Source organism: Lolium rigidum, chromosome 5 (assembly GCF_022539505.1).
Source record: "Lolium rigidum isolate FL_2022 chromosome 5, APGP_CSIRO_Lrig_0.1, whole genome shotgun sequence".
In the NCBI taxonomy this organism is placed as follows: domain Eukaryota; kingdom Viridiplantae; phylum Streptophyta; class Magnoliopsida; order Poales; family Poaceae; genus Lolium; species Lolium rigidum.
Window position 1 is genome coordinate 195,907,006 of NC_061512.1, and position 17,476 is coordinate 195,924,481.

The window sequence follows — 17,476 nt, forward strand, 5'->3', positions numbered from 1 at the left end:
GGTACGAGGGAGCCATGAGTGTGGCAGTAGGCAAGTTGTGTTAAGATTTGATCCAATTGCCAAGTAAGAATCTCCGACAACGGCATGAGTTTTTACATCTTAGGGTTTTTGGTTTTGGTTTTGAGGCGGTGGCCAAAGAGAAGGATCGGCGGCGACAACATTTTTGGTCTTGGGTTTTCGGGATCATGGATTTTGGTCTTTGGTTTTTTTGGGTCTTTGGTTTTGAAGCGCGGGCAGCCAAGATGATCGGCGGTGGCGAGATCTGGTTTTGGATCATGGTTGGCGGCTAGATTAGAAAGAGGAGAACTTTGATACCATATTGACTAGGCAGAAACGATACCCCTCTCTGTGCTTGGGCCCATGTTTATAAAGGGTGAGAATAGCCCTCACCGTGGTGTACAAAGGGGACTGTATTGGGCAGGGTGCTACACCACACCAATACAGTATATATATCATGTTTCAACTCTAACAGAGACATGTATCAACCAACGGAAAATTAAAAGCAACATGAAGCTATCCATTTTAAATTCTACTAATATGTCATCGTCTAGTAGATTGTAAACAGGAGTCTTATGCAACTGCGGAAGCCGGTTGCATCTAGTAGCAATAAGCTCCCACTAATCGTCCAGGAGAATGAAGTCCCTAAGTTGTATCCAGTGCACAACTTGAATATGATCCGCAAAAAATTCGTACTATTTTGTTTATCAGAAAAATATCATTTCTGGTTGTTTACATGGACCAACATAAGGCTGAAATACCAATGTGTATTCTAGTTTTATTTTTCATTTTCAGCCCATTCGGCCAATTTACAAACATATTGGTAAATATTCGTTGCTGGTGGTACGCTATAAGTGAGATAAGCCATACACCAAATAATGCGAATAAAAGAACAAGATAAAAAGAGGTGTTCGACTGTTTCATCTGAATCACACAAACAACACTTTTTACAACCATTCAATTTCCTCTTAGCTAGGTTATCCTTAGTTAATAACACTTTGTTATTTAGCAACCACATGAAGATTTTTATTTTGAGAGGTATTTGAAGTTTCCATAAACATTTATGCAAAAACCTAGTATGACCATTCATTATGTCTAACTACATAGATTTAACCGTATATATCACAAAGTCTGTAAATTTCCATTTAAATTTATCTAAATTATTACAAATTAACATCATTAGAAAGCTTTTTTGAATACGAATCTAACACTATTAATTACATACAATATAATCAAGATTTTGTTTCTCAAAATTTTGGTCAAAGTCCCCGTGAAATACAACATGTGTCTTATTCATCAAATGGAGGTAGTACTTCATGACATGGACCATTTTGGTTTCATTCAGCTATGCGAAAATGCTACCTCCTCGGCATTGGCGGACCTATGTTAGGGCAAAACCAAGCCATGGCCCGCCCAGCCCAGGATATTTTAGCCTATATACCTATAAATTTTGGTCCAATAATAGCCTATTTTACCCATGTTAAGTGTATTGGCCAGCCCAACTTTTTTGGGCTTGTTCCGCCGCTGCTCCACGACATGCATATAGTTTAATGAGATCTCAATCGCATAGTATAGTGATAACCAATTATAGCTTATATAGGGACGCCAATATTTTGAATCATGTTTCTTAAACTCCATCCACATACAACACCTCGTAGATTCTTCCTACAAATATGCTTACGACAGTCAAGAAATTTTTGCATGGAAGTTTATTTTAGCTACAAATCCCAAGTAACTTATTTTGGGATCACATTCCATTTGATTTTCATCTTCTTTCCCAAGATCTTCCTTGTATGGGCCTAACGACTTGAGGTTGGACTTCATTTTGCAAGGCTGCTAACCTAGAGGAATACTCGAGGGACTCTCATTCAACATTGTAACTTCAAGTGACTTTGTGTCACTAACATATGGGCCCATCATACGGAGCGCCTATATATGAGTAACAAAGTCAGGTGATGACGTCACCATCTCCATGCTTGATGGAGTTGGAGGACATATCTAGTGATACTAAATTTTAAATGATACCCTAATACCGACCTCAAAATGCCGACCTCAAAAGCTAGTAGGAATGATCATAAGAATCTCTACTTTTCCACCTAGCATCAACGTGAAGTCAATGTACTATATCATGAAAATTCACATCTAAAGTCAATCTACGAACAAGAATCAAGAAAGAAAAATCTGTTAAAAAAATTTATCCAAAAGAAAAAGAAAGACACTATTTACATGATTTTGTCCTTTTTGTTTCTCTTGATGTATAGCCATGTTTTAGTTCAAATTGCGCATAATTGTTAATGATGTCATACTCAAGCTACTTAAACTTAGATTAGAATTTGTTGTGATCCTTTGCACTACTTTTAATGATTGTATCATGGTATCATTTGAGGGTTGATATCACTTGAAACACCCGGGCCACTCCCTGACCAGGCCAATTACCCCTAGCAGCTCTCTAAATCTTAGACTGATCCCACATATCAATACTATTTTTTTGCGCGTTTTGTTAACTTTCCAGCCAGTCACCCAATATTAAGGATGACAATTTTATCCATGGAGCCGGGTATCCACGGATATCCGGCCCAATGGGCACGGGTATGGAGGGCTGATTATGCCCACAGATTTCACGGGGCGGATATCCGATAACTCATGGAACGGGCATGGGTAGAGGTTTTGCCCCATGGATATTCAATAGATATCTGGCAGACATGTGGTCCCACATGGCAGTGAGACATGGGATTTCACCTAGGCCTAGTTGCACCTACCTTGACGTCAAACTCAGTGAGTCTAACACGTCAAACTCAGTGAGTCTAACACGTAACCACTTCATCCCCCTGTGACTCCCTCGCTCGTTGTGATGGAGTGCTTGACCGGCGGCCCTCCCTTCCACCTCACCGGAAGTCCGGCTCTCCTCTGCCAAGGAGACGCATTGGTAGGAGTGGACTTGCTTTCGTCCCGTCGTCCTTCCTCCTCCTCATATACATTGCCTACGTAATTATTGTTGAAAATGCTACGGAAATATTGTTGAAATGCTGCTAAAATGTTGGTGTTATGCTTAAATATGTCATGTACATGCACTGCATTTATATATATCCATGGATATCCAGTGGATTTGGATTTGGAGGGATATCCATGCCCATGGATACTTTCATGGGTGGAGCAGAGCGAGGTTGATGGATACTTATGTAAGCTTCTAATTCATACCATCTTTTGTGTAAATATATTTCAAAACAAAGTGATATAACCAAATTCCAACAAAATTTGATATACACTCAACCTTTTCTACACTCGTTCATGTAATGACATACATTATACAAGTAAATTTCTGATTTTCTTGTATTCTAATTATTCATTTTGTACTTTTCCGTTCTTGTAATTATTATTCCAGTGTCCCAACTGTCCTATGAAGGCCTAAAATAATTCTCTCGGTAGGTGAAAGCTTGCAGTACTGTTAGAATTAGTAAAAAAAAAGTGCATTGGACCATTTGTTCTTGCCCGTACCTAAAGAGACAGCAGATCTTCATCCAGATGCACCTGATCTGCATTTTTTAATCAAAATGTATCTGACCCTGCGTAGGAGAAATCAAAGCTTTTTTTGAGTAGCAGATCCTCTCTCATCCCTTTGTCTTGTCACGCTTCTTTTAATTTTTTCTTCCTCATCTCGAAGGAATAACACAAAGCTGCCTTTCCATTAAAGACAGACTATCTGCAAACTGTTGCATCTCCAAACGGTGACCGGTCACGATCTGAGTCCTCGTATAGCCACTCTATAAAAAAAAATCAATTCTAATAAGAGAATTCCCAATCGAGTACCCTTTGCAGTCGGCTAAGGGTATCTCCAAAGCGACCACTTAATCAAACAAAATATGTCCATTTTAGTTTGTTTGGGTGGCCAAGGGAACATGTACGGACATGATGTTCTCCCATTATCAGCCTGTATGCCTAACTACTAAGCCTCTCCTCTCCTGACCCCCTCCCCCAACCCTAACTGCCGCCGCCGCCGCCGGTAGCGCCGCCGGGGCAAAGACCCTCGGGGCGTGGCGGCGGCGGGGGCCTTACCTCGCCGTCGTGGGGGACGGCGGACGGGCTCTCCCCTCCTCGACGCATACGGCGGCGGCCTGACGCGGATGGTGATGGGCGGCGGCGGCTCTTGCGCTACGGTCCCCCCTCCCCTCCCGTAGGCTTCCACCCGCAGCACACCGGCAGGGGCTGGTGGTGGGCGGCGGCCAGGCCCTCGGTCTGCGCCATGCCCTTCCCTCGCCTCTCGTCGGTGCGTGGAGGCGATCTCGGGCTTCTTCCGCGACACGAGGGCGCCCAGGGCAGCAGCCTTGGGTTCAACGGAGGAGGTGGCCGTCTTTTTCGCCGGAGAGGGTCGGCCTGCGGTTGGTGGTGGTGGATCTTTTGATCTATCATCGTGTTTCGGCAGCGAGATGGAGGTGCATGGAAGCCGGCGATGGTGTCGCCGGTGGAGGGTTGGTTTCGCCAGCCTGGGATGGTCGCCGACGTGGGGGTCCGACCTGAATAAAGGCGGCGGTCCTAGGGCCTCTCTTGCGTGAAGAGGAGGACCTACCGGAGGCCTGGACTCGTGATCTGGCCGGGGGGTCGAGTTCCGGAAGGCTCCGCCGGAGAATGTAACAGTGCTTTGCCTAGAGTTTGCTGGATCGGAGGTATTCGGTCGTGCGCACCCATGTTTTTATTACGACCGATTGGTTCTGGAGGGAGCGGCGCGAAGCTCTTTTTCTGTGTTGACATCAAGTGACTATGGATCCATGATGAAAGTCGGAAGAAGAGAATTTCATGAAGGCCGGAGTGGAGGACTAGCTAAGGGAGGTTCAAGTCTCCGTGCTGTTGAGGGACTTGCTTGGTGTTCCGGGCTTCACAGCAGCGGTATGAAAGTGGGGGCGACAACACAGCTGAAGTGCGAGTCCTACCTTTCAGGGTGAAAACCCAAGGTCTGGCCTTAATTGGTTGTGCCTGGCAATGACCTTGGTGGAGGCATTGTTTTGAGAGCGGGGACTATCTTCAGGGTGAAAACCTAAGATCTTTGATCGGGCGACGACGGTGTTTGAGCACAGTTCCCTTCTTGGAGGTGTCATTTTTGGAGAGTCTATAATTCAGGTGTTGTCTTGGCGGTGGATGTATTGCTGTTGTTAGGCCTGAGATACTGTAGCGGGACTTTTGTTTCTTAGTTTTCTTTTCTTGTTTTTGGATGTGTGCATCTATAGTGCCATTAGGGTGGTGCGTTGTTGCAGAGGCTGGGTGTAATTGGTATCTTCTTGATATTAATATATTCCCTTTATCGAAAAAACTACAATACCCATTTGGTTCCCGCGGACAATGTTTTTGGGTGATTTCAGCCATTTCGGCTATTCCGAGCCAGAAGTGGGAGCACAACTATCGAAGTCGACCTTCTCCTGCGATGGCAAGGGTTGATGTGGTGGTGGTGGCAATGCTGACAAACAACAGTTGGCGGTAGCGGTCGCTGCACGGACTAAGCTCCTCTGACGCCAACAAGACCACCCAAATTCTATGGGAGCACACCCCAAACTCGTCTAGCTACCGACAATGTCGGCATGTGGCAGATTTGGAAAGAAAACCGCCTGTCGTGGCCCGGCGATAGAGGGGAGGTGGGGAGGGTGTGAATCGGGGGCTGCAAGATGGGCGGAATTGTCCCTAGGTCGCCAACATGTGAGCAATAGGAGGATTCCCTGCAAAGACAAATCCATTCCAATTTGAGCCTAGAATTAGACCCGGGCTAACAAGAAAATAAACATGCCCCGAGAAGGGTCATGACGTTGGTCCTTACCTTTTGTTCGTGCGGACACAAACGGACTTATCGTTTGTTCACGTAAACATGCTCACGGACAAATGGGTCATGACTTTGGAGTTGCCCTAGACCCTAGTTGTCGTTGCTTTCACTCAACCTACCAAGGTATTAGTAGAATAAACGAGGAAATCACATGTATATCAGTCCATGGCCAGGAAGGATAACAACCAGCAACCTAAGATTCCAAGCATCATACTCACGACATAAGAAATGGAAATATAGCACAAGAAAGGAAACAAAAATGAGGTAAAGCAGGTTTGTATCTAAAGCTGGGCGACCAAATTCCCCATCCAACCGCAAAGGACAAACTTGTGCGTGTAAACTAAACAGAAAGTAGGGCCCTAAGCCAAGCAAAGGTAGATGAAAAAGATGAGAGGGAGGAAAGCTGATGCAGATGGAGGGGAAAGAAAGGCTAAAGCTGGTGGTGCAAAGCTAGAAGTACCAGTCCCTGATTAACATATTTACTCAAGATAAATAACAAACATGACATAAAACTAACATATTCTAGAAAGGAGAGGAAGGAAAATAAAGATAACATTAGGAAGAAGAAAGAAAGAAAAAAAAAGGAGTGCCCGTGGGCTGCAGCCGCAGGAGTGGGCCCAGGGCCTGTGGCCTGGAGGGGAGCTGGCGGGCCCGACGAGGAGCCCACTGGGTCCAATCAGATGCGACCGTTGAAGCGAGCGGAGACCAGGTCACGATTCCGTGGACTCGGACGTCCGTCGTGCAACTACGTTGAGGGTTTTGTTTGCCGTTCGTCGGCCGTGCATCGCGGGTTCACGGCTTGGAGACGGACGCGGCGTCCTTGGGGTTGCCGTCGGCGGTGCACGCGCCGTTGGCCATCGCCGACTGCGCCGTGAGCACGGACATGCTCGGCGAGGACGGCACGTGCCCTGCCCCGTCGGAGGCGCCGTTCATGCCGCGCATGGCGGCGTTGAGCTGGTGCTGCGCGCCGGTGAAGGGAGGCCCGGCGGCGGCGGCCGGTGGGCGGAGCTGGCACGTGGCGGAGGATATGACGGAGGCGAGGGAGATGGGCATGAGGCAGAGGCCCTTCCCCTGCAGGTACTGCATGGCGGCGCCCATGTCGTCCTCCATCAGCTTGGCGACCTGCTGCTCCGTCACCGTCAGGCCCTCGCTCCCCGCCGCAGGGCCGCCTCCTCGCCCCTGCAAGCACGCACAACAAGACACAGTACGTATCAGCCAACCAGCAATTGTACGATGTACGACGACAGGTACTACGGGGGCTAGTGGCGTCATTTCGCGAGCAGCACGCGGGCCGCTGTGGCATGGCAGTAGCTATCAGCCGAGCCGTGGCAGTCCTGAAAAGCCCGGTCACATCCGGGTGATTCTTTCGAGCGCGGGAAAAGGCAGAGAGAGAAAGCGCGCGATCGGGACGAAGACGAAGGGTACTGTGCTGGTCATATGGGAGAGAGTGCAGGCCAGTACCTCGGAGGACATGTCGGCCACGAGCGGCGCGACGGCAGCGGCGCCACCTAGCCGGCTCATGCTCAACACCTGCGCGTGTTGGGTAAACACATGAGAAATTAAAGCTCGCAACAACACATTAGATCATGCAATGCACATATATAGCAGTCTCTCTCAACATCTCTTTCATGATGGATGCTTGCCTTGACTTGGAGCTGCAGAAACTTGACGTAGTCGATGATCTCGTCCAGCATCGACGCCTTGTCCGCCTGAAAACAACGAGGCTGAGCAACAACAGCGAAAGCAGTATGGGCATGCAGCAAATTCGAAAGAAAAGCGTCGTCAAGACTCTCGGAACCGGCGACGACAGGGCCAGCCGGAATCCCAGGCGGGGCGGGGAAAGCCATGGCAGGAAGGACCCCAGCCAGGGCAGCATGGAGCACGCGCGTTTGCCGAGACAGCACGGCGGTGGTCAAGTAGGCCAACGTGCGGGTAAATGTGCCCGCACGCGCGCGCGCGCCCACCCGTACTGCTGCTGCCCATCACATATTCGACGAAATGAAATCTCAATCTGATGGCTCCAACTTTTGCGTTCCATCTATCAGCAGGCTACTGTTGAAGCCCCTATTTTAATCCAATGCCCCGCCGGCATTGAACTGATCTACAGTAGTAATAAAGCAGCGACCTCCCCAACCAAAACCCTAGTGGAAGCTTTCGTCTACGCTTGGATCTCAACTTAACAGTCAAATTGAGCTCCGTTGCAAGCACAATCTATCAGTCTCCAGATGATCTTTGGTTGCTCACCTTGTTAGCGTTCGGCACCAGCTCCTGCAGGGCCTTCATCCTCTCGGCGATCCTCTCCCGGCGGAGCTGTAAGACATCGACAACAACATGGTCAATTAGGAGGAGCCAAACATTAAAGCTAGAGAGGAAGAAGACTGGAGGGAGTGCTAAATTAGGCTGCAGCTGCACAGGAGTAGAGAAGAACAAGAACAGTAGGAACAATGAGAAGGACAGGGGAATAATAGCAGTAGTTGGCGGAATGGTCCAAACCGAGGAAACAATAACAAAACACAGGAACTGATTAGCGCTAACTGCTCGTTTTGGTTCTTTTCTCCCAGCTAATTGCGACAAAATAGCTAGTAGTAGCAACAACAGTACAGTAGTAGGAGTGTTGCTGGTGGATAACTTACTCGCTCCGCGATGCTGTGGGGGTCGGTGGCTTGGCCTCGCCTCGCGCGCACCCGCTGCCTCGGCGGCGCCGGCGCGCCGCCACCGGACCCGGCTTGCGGTTGCGCCCCGCCTCCGGGAGCACCTCCTCCTGCGCCAAAGGTCGGGCTCGGCATGGGTGCCGTTTGCTGCTGCGACAAGCGAGAAGAACGCCGCTAAGAGATGGGGAAAGAGAGCGACACGGCGGTACGGTAGGTTAGAACTTAGAAGCAAAGGTACGCACGTTGCGAACCTGTGGATGCGGCTGGAAATGTTGCTGCTGCTGGAGCGATCCGGCGAAGCCGCCGTAGACGCCGGCGTCCCCTCCCTGAAACCAGCAGGAACGAAAGAAAAAAAACGTAACTTTTTCGCAAAGGAGAAGAAAAGATTCTCGATTTGGCAAGGCCGGGGAGAGGAGAGAAAAAAGCAGCTAGCAAGTGGATGAATTCGAGGAAGGGAGATGGATTATTATCAGTACGGCGGAATTGGCGGCAGCTGCTTTCAGGAGGGCCTGCACATCGCCGCCCGATCCGCCGTTGCCGAGGGTGAGCGGGAGGAGCATGCCGCCGTCCCCTCCTCCGCCGACGGACGGCGAGCGGCCCATGCCCTGGAGCATCATGTGGTGCTGGTGGCCCTGCCTCAGATCGGCGAGCTGCTGCAGCACCATCTGCTTCGTCGCCGCCGCGCCGCCACCGCCGCTAATCTGGTGCTGCCGGAGCCGCGACGCCAGCATCACGGACTCGTCGTACGGGCCCCCGAACTGCTGCATCCCCTCGCCCTGCGCGCCGTCGTCGGGCTTCGTCCCGGTGGCAAGGTCGTGCCACGCCGAGGGCGGCAGGCTGCCGAACATCTGGTCGAGGAAGTCGTCGTGCACGCCGCCGCCGCCATTGACAGCGCCCACGTGGCCGTTGCGCAGGTCGTCGAGGGAGATCTGGCCGGCGCCGGCGGCCATGGCTTGCATTTCCCGCGTCGTCGGCTGCATCGCGCGCTAGGGCTTACACGAGACGAGGCGGGGTAGGTTAGGGTTAGGATGAAGCCGATGTCCGCAGAGAAGAATGATGTAGACTTCGGAGGAAGGCGAGGTCTGAGCTAAGCTACACGGAGTTGGTGTCGCCGGCTATTTATAACGGGATGAGTCGGCCTCTATGCGGCGACAATGGTTATCGCTAGTCAAAGTGTGTGAGACCAGAGAGTGATTACCGAATAGATTAGCAATACTGATACCGGCATGCTGTGTGTGACGGCTCTCGGTAATCCGCGCCCTACTGATCTGCGGTTCTGGGGTGAAAGTAGAAGAAGGGATGATGGTTTGGATCTCCTCATCAGAAAAGTAATACTCGCAGCCGCCGTTGTTTAAACCTAACAGCCTACTTGCATTCAGCCCACTTGGATTGCAGATAGCCAAACTAAGCTCTACGCTCTAGCCCCATTAACATAACTGATTAACCTAAGAAGATAGTATAAAACAGTCTTTAAGTAGGCCGATGTTACTGTACCTCGTGCTCATGTCACGCATCAAAGGGCGCCCCTTATATGTTACATGCAAACAGTAGGCCTCCTTTAATTCAGTAGTATGATAGAAGAAGCATAGGAATAGAAAATGCATAGGATTGTCATGTCTATTTGATTTCTATTTGAAGATGAAGTTTCTTTTTTATCATAGCAAATTAATTTTTCATAAGGTATGATCTAAATTTTTCATTGGATTTACACTGTAAGATTCCTATATTAGTACTTTGTGTGGGATATGTTCCTATAAATGAAACAACTTTTGTAGAAAAAAATACATATAACCTAAATTCTAAATAATTCTTATACAAATCCTATAATGCAAAGTAGCTCTTACATATAATACGTGTCCCTTCTACACATCAACTAGTTCAATTTAAGTCAGTGTGATCCTACTTTCCCTTGATCGATCTCCTAAAAATAGCCAAGTAACTCGTCTGTTCTGTGTGCTGCATGCCTTGTACTACCAATTCCAAAGATGAAAAGTTTAATAATTAGCAGAGTGTGTGCATCGGTTGATGGAAAGGTAATGGTTATACTCTCCTTTTCGAACAAAATATACACGGAATTTCTAACACCTCTAGTGGTGCGGGAGTTAGCTTGGTTCATTTTAGCGCCACAATACGATCTACCACAACACACAATACAATATGGTAGGCAGGCTTTGACGGTTTTAAACACCGATGCGGGAGGCTAATCGTCGAGCTTGCGATAACTCAACAAATAAAAGCCGCTAAAGATAAATGTGTTGGGATAGTACCGACTTGTCGTTTTTTCCCGGGTACATACCGATACGCCGTGCGATCTCGTGCACTGCACTAGATGGAAACATCGGATACATTGATAGACAACACAAACATTATTGTCATGATACAGATAAGGGTGGCGTGATTGTTTTTGTTTAATTACATCTCCATTATCGTTGTGAAATACTTAATTATAATGAGCTCTAATAATCCATGCTCAATCACACTAAAATCGTAATTTTCATTTCATTTAAGATATAAAATCTCATTTACATCAATTATCTTTAAGATACAAAAATCCATTTACATGAATTATCTTTAAGATATAAAAATCTATTGTAGTGAAAACTCCTTGATGGGGAGCTTTTAGTGCAGGATTTCCTAAAGAGAGGAAGCTAAGTACTTGCCTCTCTACCTAAATCTAGAGGTATCAAATTAACTACAAAATAAAGGGGAAATATATATTGGCTCTCGGGTGCCACACACCCCTATACTTGGAAAAATAAAATAAAAATCAAACTTTTTTGGAAATCAAAGATGATCAGGTATTGTACTTGAAACAAAATATTTCCCAGAAATCACTTTTATTGTATCCTGGGTAAAAAAACAAACTTGAAACACCCCATGACCAGGTACTATTCACTTTATATTCTTCATAATTTTTCTTTTTTGCCCTGGAGACCATGGAAATCATTTCCTTTCCAAACAATTTTTTGACTTTTAAAATTACTATAAAATTTTGGTCTATGGGGTGCGTTACACCGAGAGCCAAAAGTCTGCTTCCCAAAATAAAGCCTATTTAGAAAAAAAATCTCCTAGATGTGTGTGGCGTCTTTGAACACATGTCTTTTCCACAACTTCATCTCGTTGGGGTTGAAGATCTCTGTGATGTTGACAACCTCGTCACCAATACGCGCGGCATCATCCGAGCAACAGACCTTGTGGCAGATCTAAAAAAGATATAAGATCGATTAAAAAGAGAAACACGAACAAGATGAAGCGCACGAAGAACAAGATGGAGGTTAAGGTATCTGTTGTGAGATTGGACTCGCTCTAAGGCTAGCCTAGGCTTCTAGAGTTGGCGCGCTGGTGGAAGACTCCGATATCGGGCATCACTAGCCAAGGACAACCTACAACTCTTGATCTAAAGCACAATTGCAAAGAGACGGTGATGGGATCTATGGTTCATAGTGGACAGTGGAGTGCATCGAGATCTAGATTTTGTAGAGAGGGCAATGCTTCGAGATCTAGGTTAAGTAATGGAGAGAGGAGATAGTGGCAGTGGTCAGACAACAAGTATTCCATGCAATATATAGGAGTGTTTTGACATCTAGGGTTGGCTTAATGTTCCATTGACTTAGTGAGACAGAACTCTGGGCATCGTGCTACTCTGGGCCCGTTTGCTTATAGGCTCCATAAGTAATGTCCAAAATTTGGTGGGCCACGATAGTCAGCAAGATGCAATTGACCAGACGTGCAAAATTAAAACAACAAGAATTGGTGAAAGAGGGCTCATATATATTGTATACAACATATATGTACTAAGTTTATTCAAAGCAATTTTGCATTAAATTTTCTTGTCAAATGTCAAGAGGGTGTGTACATAAATACTCCATCCGTCCTAAAATATAAGACGCTCTTAAATTCTGCTGATTAACAACTTATACTTTTGACTGATTTGTAGTTATAATATATTCACAAAAAATGTACAAATATATTTTTTGATAAAAGAAATATATTAATATCGAGAGATACCAATTACACCCAGCCTCTGCAACAACGCCCCACCCTAGTGGCAGTACGGACGCACACAGCCAAAAAAGAGAAAAGAAAACTAAGAAACAAAAGTCCCGCTACAGTATTCTAGGCCTAGCAACAGCAATACATCCACCACCAGTACAACACCTGAAATACAGACTCTCCAAAAGCGACGCCTCCAAGAAGGAAACAGTGCACCAACACCGTCGTCGCCCGACCAAAGATCTTAGATTTTCACCCTGAAGATAGTCCCCGCTCTCAAAACAATGCCTCCAACAAGGTCATTGCCAGACACAACCAGTTAAGGCCAGACCTTGGATTTTCATCCTGAAAGGTAGGACTCTGAACTTCACATGTGTTGCCGCCCCCACTTTCATACCACTGCTGCGAAGCCCGGAACACCAAGCTAGTCCCTCAACAGCGCGGAGACTTGAACCTCCATTAGCTAGTCCTCCGATCCGGCCTTCATGATATTCTCTTCTTCTGACTTCACCATGGACCAAAATGTCACTTGATGTCAACACAGAATAGAGCTTCGCGTCGCTCCCTCCATAACCAAACGGCTGGAATAAAACATTGGGTGTGCACGACCGAATACCACCCGATCCAGCAAAACTCCAGGCAAAATGCACTATTCCATTCACCGGCGGCGCCTTCCGGAACTCAACACTCCGGCCAGATCAAGAAGAACAGACCTCAGGAAAGTCTCCATCTTCGCGCAAGAGAAACCCTAGGACCACCACCTTCAAACCGCGAAACAGACGAACAAGCCCCCTCGCCGCCATCTGCTGCCAGCGAAAACGAAGGAGGAATCGGAGTACGTACCATCCGAGACACACGCGACCCAGATCTCAGATCGGGCCTGCCACGCCACGCGGTCTTGGACGCCGGTACCACACCATCCACGCCTCGCAAGGTCGCTGCCCCTTCTCGCGCCGTCAGCTGAACCGACGATAAAAGAGATTTGCAAAACAAATGCAACGATAACATTTATACGTCCCAAAACTATATAACTTTAATATATTATCAAAGTCGTGCATAAAAAGCCGTGTAAAAAACATGCCCTATATTTACACATCTGGAACTTACACTGTGAGTCAAAGCTAACATTGCACCTTTATGACTTCATTGCTGCACTGGCAAACAACTTTGTCAGCCTCCACTAGGTTACACGACTCGTCCGTGACACTCTTGAGGAAATGTAAGCATGCACGTGTGTCTAATCAAGAATTGAAGATGCGGTACCGATTTCACGTACTCATAGTACTAAGGAATACAGTCCCCATTTACAACAAAAGAACATACTGTGTTTTCACCGTGAATGATAAGAGTTTGTACCCCTCCCTGTTACTGCCCCACTTGCCGATGTCATTTCCACAAGAAAGAAATCACCAAGCAAAGTCCTCGCAAACTTGGTTCGTCATTACTAGGCCTCAGACCTCAGCCGCCTTGACATTCTTCGCCACTGTCCATAATGACAGTAGACCAAGAAGCTTCGTGCCACGCCCTCCCGAAGCCGCATGGGCTGAAAAAGGGCGCATGCGACTGAATCCCATCCGATCTATTAATCTACATGTGTCAATCCTCCAACGCAACTCTCCAACGAATCCTTCCGAAACTCATCAACAACCAAATCAATGAGATAAACCATCAAGTAGTGTCTTGGCACGAAAAGAACAATGGTACTGCCTCCTTTATTCGGAAGATCATCTTGCCCGCACGCCGCAACCGCCTATCGACAGACCCCCTCCAGTGGTAGACGAGGCCACCACTGACCACATGCTCGTGGACGAGACCTCCGCCACCACCCCCAATCACTGAAGTAGACCAACAATATCAGGTGGTGAGGAGAGCCGTTGAGAGGAGGGACGCAGGTGACCCGCTGACGGGGGTTAACATCGGCAATGCCCATAAGTATGGACTTGGATTTTAGGAAAGAGAGAGAGCTGGTGGTTTCCTGGACTTGTCACACAAACGAGGTATCCTACGAAAGTAGATTGGATGCTAAAAGTAGTCGAGATTGTACTGGAATTAGGGTTTGCAATGATGTGTGGTATTAGGGTTCTAGACCCCCTTCCCGGTGGCTCCTCCTAGCCTTATATAGTGCACTAGGTCTCAGAGTCCAATCCCGGGTTGGTTACATGCCGCATGTCGGTGTACCCGATATGGATAATATTTGCCTATTTTGATCTAGTTTCTAGTCTTCAAATCTTTCTAGGCTTCATGGGCTAGATGGACTCCTCAATCCGTACCAGGGATAGCAATGTCGAATACCCTATATGGTATACCCATGCCACCCGCCGGTCACTACCATGCACTACTACGCCGCCCAGGGTGCCAAATTCGCAGCGCTTGGGAACTCTCCCGCCAAACTTTTGCCGCAACCCCCGCCATGGCTACTAGGCACGAGGCACCACAAGACCACCACCGGGGCTGCCTCCCCGGAGTCCACCCTGGATCCCACCACGCTGGCCCAGACCAAACCCGCTACCGGCTAGGGATCATCGCCACGGATTTAGCACAACCTTTGTGCGCATGATGCGAGAGGAGGGACTGCCACCTCCCACGGGTTCACGGGCTTTGCCCCTATGCGCGTGCCGGTGGCGGCATGGAGGAGGATGGGGAAGGGGGAGGTCATAGGAGGCAATAACTAGGGTTGTCGCCCGATGCAGGGGGTGACGCGGACGTGAGTCGGGTTGGGAACTTCTGAAAAACACTGGACATCTCCTATACAAATAAGCACTCATGCTTAAGAAAAGGCACGGTTTATTTTCTTAAACACTTATCTAAACACTTTACATTGTACATGGCCTAAATGTACACCTTAAATTAATCAGTGGCCTCTGATTACTTCATGGTTGTATGAAATTTATGTTTATACTTAGCAGTATTCCTTCTTTTCATAATTCGATAGAATCTCATAAAACATGTTTCACACGTTGTATTGTACTTACGTTTATATTTTTCCAAAATACATTCTTTAATTGACAAAACCTTAAATTGCAGCTTGATCCACAGGTGCTAATTATGTCTATCTCCACAGGCCCAGCATATTTCGAACACGGAAAATTGTTCCTTTATATCTATTTGGGTCAGGCTGCGATCACCAAAATGGTCAGTTTTGATTGCTTGTCTGTATGGGTCAAGGTCTGCCCAGCAGCCCGATGTAAGTTTTTTCAATAATTTAATAGAAAGTAGTTTACATAGTGCGGAAAAAAAGAAAAATGACTTAAAGTTAGAACCATAGATAGGGTTTGCACCGTGGACGCCGACTACTCGTCGTTGGTGTCGACGACGTCAACGAAGACCGGAGGCGCCCATGGCCAGGGCCAGTACAAAGAAGAGTGCGGCGCCGACGGTGGCGCTGGTGCGGGAGGAGGTGGTGGCGCAGTCGTAGGCGCGGGAGGATGTGGCTGCACGCACCTGGCTGCATGTAAGGCTGACCGGAGGATTCACCGCCTACCATCGCGTAATCCCACAGCTGGACGACGAGCCCGTGCCACTGGGCGAGCTGGTCATATGACTCCGGCGATGGCCAGCTCGATTTCCTCTTCCTCCTTGAGATCCGCTGACTAGACTTCCAAGTTCACGCCAACGAGCACAACTGGCGCACCACTGTCGTTCAAACAGGCCGGAGGGTGAATGGTGCGGACACACATGCTGACCACGTTATGTCCGCGACGACATATTTGCGACCCAAATTTAGGCCGCAAATAAATGGCCGTGAATAGGACGGTCATTATACCTGAGACCACTCGGCTGTAGTATTAGCTTGAGCGTGTCCGTTTTAACGCAAACGGAAGTTTGATCCATCTACAACGGGATGCCCTTGGCTAAGCAAATATACACCGTCCTTATCACGGTAGCTATGCCCGGCCAAGCCGTCCAAACTAGAGGACAGGTCCAAACCGGGGCGCCTTTTTCTCAAGTCAGCATTCTTTTCATAGCATCGTCAACGTGGAATCCATTAGCCTGCGAGTTGACATTGCGCCACACCCGCGCCGCGTCTGGGATCGAGCTTCACAAGTCAACCACGATGCTTCACGGGAAATATCTAGCTAGACAGCTCGTCAAACACATGATTGAAACGCGACACGCCAAGGAAGAAAGCAAGTGCTCGAAAACTACAGACGAGCATGTCCGGTTCTTGCAGGGTATCATGGGTTCAGGAGAAAAATCGCGGTGACACCAGAATGCCGTGTGAAGGGAAGGAGCCGCCCGGCGTTGTCCTCATCTATGAGGGCATCTTCAGCGGCGCGATGCATTTCGAACGTCCAACCGTTTGCGTCGGCCAAATGGTCGAAATCGTTCGGACGTCCGCTTGCGTCGGGGGAGGCTCCAGCGGCACGACGCATAAATTTTTTTTATTCATGAAGCCATAATTTACATTAATAAAAAACATAAAAAGCCAAAAAGGCGTGCTAAAAGTAGGTGCTGCCTACTGGTCGTCGTCGCTGATGAGGTTAATGAACTCCGGCGTCGGCCATGGAAGCTCGTACGCCGGCGATGGAGGAGGTACCGCCGCATGAACAGGAGGCTGTGGCCAGGGATCCCACGCGCGGAGCCGACGAGGCGGAGCGCGGTCGTTGGAACGCGTCGGCGTGGCCGGAGGAGTCGCCGGCCTCCCCTGCACGAGCGCTGACTCGCGGAGCTGGATTGCGAGCCCATCCCACAAAGCGAGCTCGTTGAGCTCGTCCTGCTCGCTGTTGGTCAGTGTCATGGCAAAGGCTCCAGGCCGCCGCCAGCAAGTAATGCCGTGGAAGACGAAGCAGTTGTGTCCCTGCCAGGCGGGCCCGTGCGAGGACCGAGCGGACACTTTGCGCGTCCGTTCAGCGTCCGCAGAGACGCAAACCTGACGCATATTTGGGTCAGATTTGCGTTTCCGCGGACGGCCCGATCACAATGCGTCGCGCCACTGGAGGTAGTGCCAGACGCATTTTCGGTCACAGCGGACACAAACGGACGCTCACGTCACCGCTGGAGATGCCCTGAATGATAAGAGGTTGCCTTACTA

The 17,476-nt window shown here is 48.4% G+C and overlaps 1 protein-coding gene across 1 annotated transcript; it reads right to left on the reverse strand.

Annotated features, from left to right (window-relative positions):
- Window positions 1-6,592: 6,592 nt before the first annotated feature.
- LOC124655306 (bHLH transcription factor RHL1-like) lies at window positions 6,593-9,149 on the reverse strand. The gene is made up of 7 exons (XM_047194225.1): window positions 8,928-9,149; window positions 8,703-8,777; window positions 8,434-8,601; window positions 8,045-8,110; window positions 7,444-7,509; window positions 7,295-7,330; window positions 6,593-6,979 (listed from the first exon to the last, which is right to left on the reverse strand). Exons 1-7 carry the CDS (start codon window positions 9,114-9,116, stop codon window positions 6,593-6,595), a joined length of 987 nt encoding a protein of 328 aa, XP_047050181.1. The 5' UTR covers window positions 9,117-9,149.
- Window positions 9,150-17,476: the final 8,327 nt, after the last annotated feature.

Excerpts from the sequence above, each read along its gene's own strand:
- LOC124655306 (XM_047194225.1), bottom strand. The coding sequence starts at position 9,116 with ATGGTGCTGCAGCAGCTCGCCGATCTGAGGCAGGGCCACCAGCACCAC. Across the intron at positions 7,510-8,044 it reads TGGTGCCGAACGCTAACAAG|GCGGACAAGGCGTCGATGCT; the intron begins GTGAGCAACCAA and ends CGTTGTTTTCAG. Across the intron at positions 6,980-7,294 it reads GGCTAGGTGGCGCCGCTGCC|GGGCGAGGAGGCGGCCCTGC; the intron begins GTCGCGCCGCTC and ends GCGTGCTTGCAG.